A 2,496-nucleotide genomic window follows, 5' to 3' on the forward strand; every position below is an offset into this window, starting at 1 on the left:
AAGTTTAATGGATAAAATGAGAATGACATCAGAGTTCAGGAAGTAGCAGTGAGTGAGATTAATCCAATCTATTTACTCAAGGATTATGCATTATATATATATATATATATATAATTTCTGGTTCGTATATTAGTTAAATTTTGTTTATAAGTTGTAATGGTGAATAGGGAGTCTTTACTCCAACAGCCAAGTTGTTATTTATGATCTTGATTATAGTGTCGATGATGATGATGATGATGATTAACATAGGAGAAAAAAAAAAAAAAGAGCCAGGGTTCTTCCTACAAGCTTAGAGCTCCTCTTGGTGGTTGGAGTTTCAAAATGAGAAATATCAGTTTTTTTTTTCTTTTTTTTTTTTCTCATAGCTCGGTTGCTCCTTTGTTGTTTTCTTCTTGTTTTTGTTTTGTTTTGTTTGCATTTTGTTTTATCTTTCTTTATTACTCTAAGGTTCACATGTTTTAATTTTATAAGACTTCTTTCTTTTCTTTTTAATAAAGTTTTTACTTGTTAAAAGATGAAAGGAAGAAACAGTGGGACAATAGAGATATTGATATATTATAAAATATTACAAACGATCATGGAACTGATTTTAACTATATATGATATGCAAGAAAATAAATGGATAGGCTCATCAGGTAACAACTCAAGAGGCAATAATCCCAATATTCGTACGTAAGTTCCAAAATGCATGTCATGAGTCGTAAACAACTCTTATTTCTGGAAAGTACTGGAAACCTAAAATGACGTATCCATATTTATATCATGATCTCATTTCTTCAGTTCGGATGACCGGGATTCGGTGGCTTGTGGTAGGGTCCAGTTGGGGGCTTCTCGTAAGGAGGTTGTCCCAGGTAGTGACCGTAAGGCGGCGGCTTGTGCACTGGCGATGGGGATACCGGTGGTTTTACATATGGTGGCTTCACCACTTTAGGTGGTAGAGTTGGAGCTTTCGGTTTTGGTTCGGGCTTGGGCTTGGGCTCAGGCTTGGGATTCTCTCCGTATGGGGGCTTTTTGTAAACCGGTGTTGGGGGCGCCTTTGGTTTCTCTACTTGTGGAGGTTTCGGGTAAACTGGGGTTGGTGGTGGCTTAGGCTTCTCTTCATGGTGTGGAGGTTTCGGATACACCGGGGTTGGTTGTGGCTTAGGCTTCTCTTCATGTTGTGGAGGTTTCGGAGACACCGGGGTTGGTTGTGGCTTAGGCTTCTCTTCATGTTGTGGAGGTTTCGGATACACCGGGGTTGGTGGCGGCTTAGGCTTCTCTACATGTGGAGGTTTCTGGTAAACCGGGGTTGGTGGCGGTTTAGGCTTCTCTACATGTGGAGGTTTCTGGTAAACCGGAGGCTTAGGCTTCTCTCCATGATGTGGAGGGTTAGGATAAACCGGGGTTAGTGGTGCCTTAGGCTTCGCTCCATGATGTGGAGGTTTCGGATAAACCGGGGTTGGCGGCGGCTTTACAACCGGGGGTGGCTTGTATTGAGGAGCCTCCGGCTTATGCTCATGCTCTGGTGGCTTATAGTAATCGGCAAGGGTTTGAGTGGTGAGAAATACCACTCCTAGGAGTATGATGAACAAATGAGAGGAAGACATTGCTTATGAGAACTAACTTGTTCCTTTTGGAGTGGTGAAGTCTAATGCTTGGGATATGGTCTTTTTATAGTGTTCTGATGAGGGATTTACATGCAGTAGAATTAAGGTATTTAAATCAGTCACCTAATTTGTTTGTACGTACGTCTGTATATAACTAGTCAAATTAGACGGATTTGTTTGCTTATGCATGAGATAAAGTGTTTAGTTGAGTTTGGGTCCCATTAATATTTGACTTACTTGAAATGTTTTTAGAATTTTAGTCGGCTGGGCTTGACAATATGCGTTTTTATAATTTGATTTTATTAGGAGGATCTTAAAAATTTCAATACCCCTTTAGTTGATTTACTTTGATAATAAAAAAAGTTAAAAAAATATAATAAACGTTGATTCCGACGTGTATATAAACACGTGATTGACATATAGCTAAAGAAGTGAAACAATCAAGAAAAGAATACAGATACAAGGCTATGTATTAATCTAAAGTTTTTCCCTTTCAAACTTTGACTGTCACATGTTGAAAGATTCTTCACGTTATTGTTTCACTTTTTCTTCCTCATTTTTTACTAAATAATTTGATACAAGATCTGGTCTATGTACATTATTTTCTTATTGATGGACCAATAGTTTACTGCATGCATATGTAATTGGTCGAATTATTTATATATGTAAAAACCAAGACTGTATTCGGGTACTTGATTGTGGACTATTTGGAATACTAGTGACAACAAGCCATTTGGAATACTCGATTGTGGACTATTTCGAATGACAATTAAGCTTTTTGTTTTTTTGTTTTTTGTTTTCCAAGGGCTCACTTACTTCATTGTGGACTATTTGGAATTCTAGTGACAATTAAGCTATTGTTTAGAGACTTTCAATTATTACTCGACTTTGAACTTATTAATTTGTCAGG

At 37.7% G+C, this 2,496-nt stretch overlaps 1 protein-coding gene across 1 annotated transcript; it reads right to left on the bottom strand.

Moving 5' to 3' along the window:
- Positions 1–776: 776 nt before the first annotated feature.
- On the bottom strand, positions 777–1,586 carry LOC21392581 (leucine-rich repeat extensin-like protein 3). The gene has a single exon (XM_010108496.1). It carries the CDS (start codon positions 1,584–1,586, stop codon positions 777–779), a length of 810 nt encoding a protein of 269 aa, XP_010106798.1.
- Positions 1,587–2,496: the final 910 nt, after the last annotated feature.

The sequence above is a fragment of the Morus notabilis genome, unplaced genomic scaffold (assembly GCF_000414095.1).
Source record: "Morus notabilis unplaced genomic scaffold, ASM41409v2 Scaffold1023, whole genome shotgun sequence".
NCBI lineage: Eukaryota > Viridiplantae > Streptophyta > Magnoliopsida > Rosales > Moraceae > Morus > Morus notabilis.

Coding starts and splice junctions, on each gene's coding strand:
- LOC21392581 (XM_010108496.1), bottom strand. CDS start 1,586: ATGTCTTCCTCTCATTTGTTCATCATACTCCTAGGAGTGGTATTTCTC.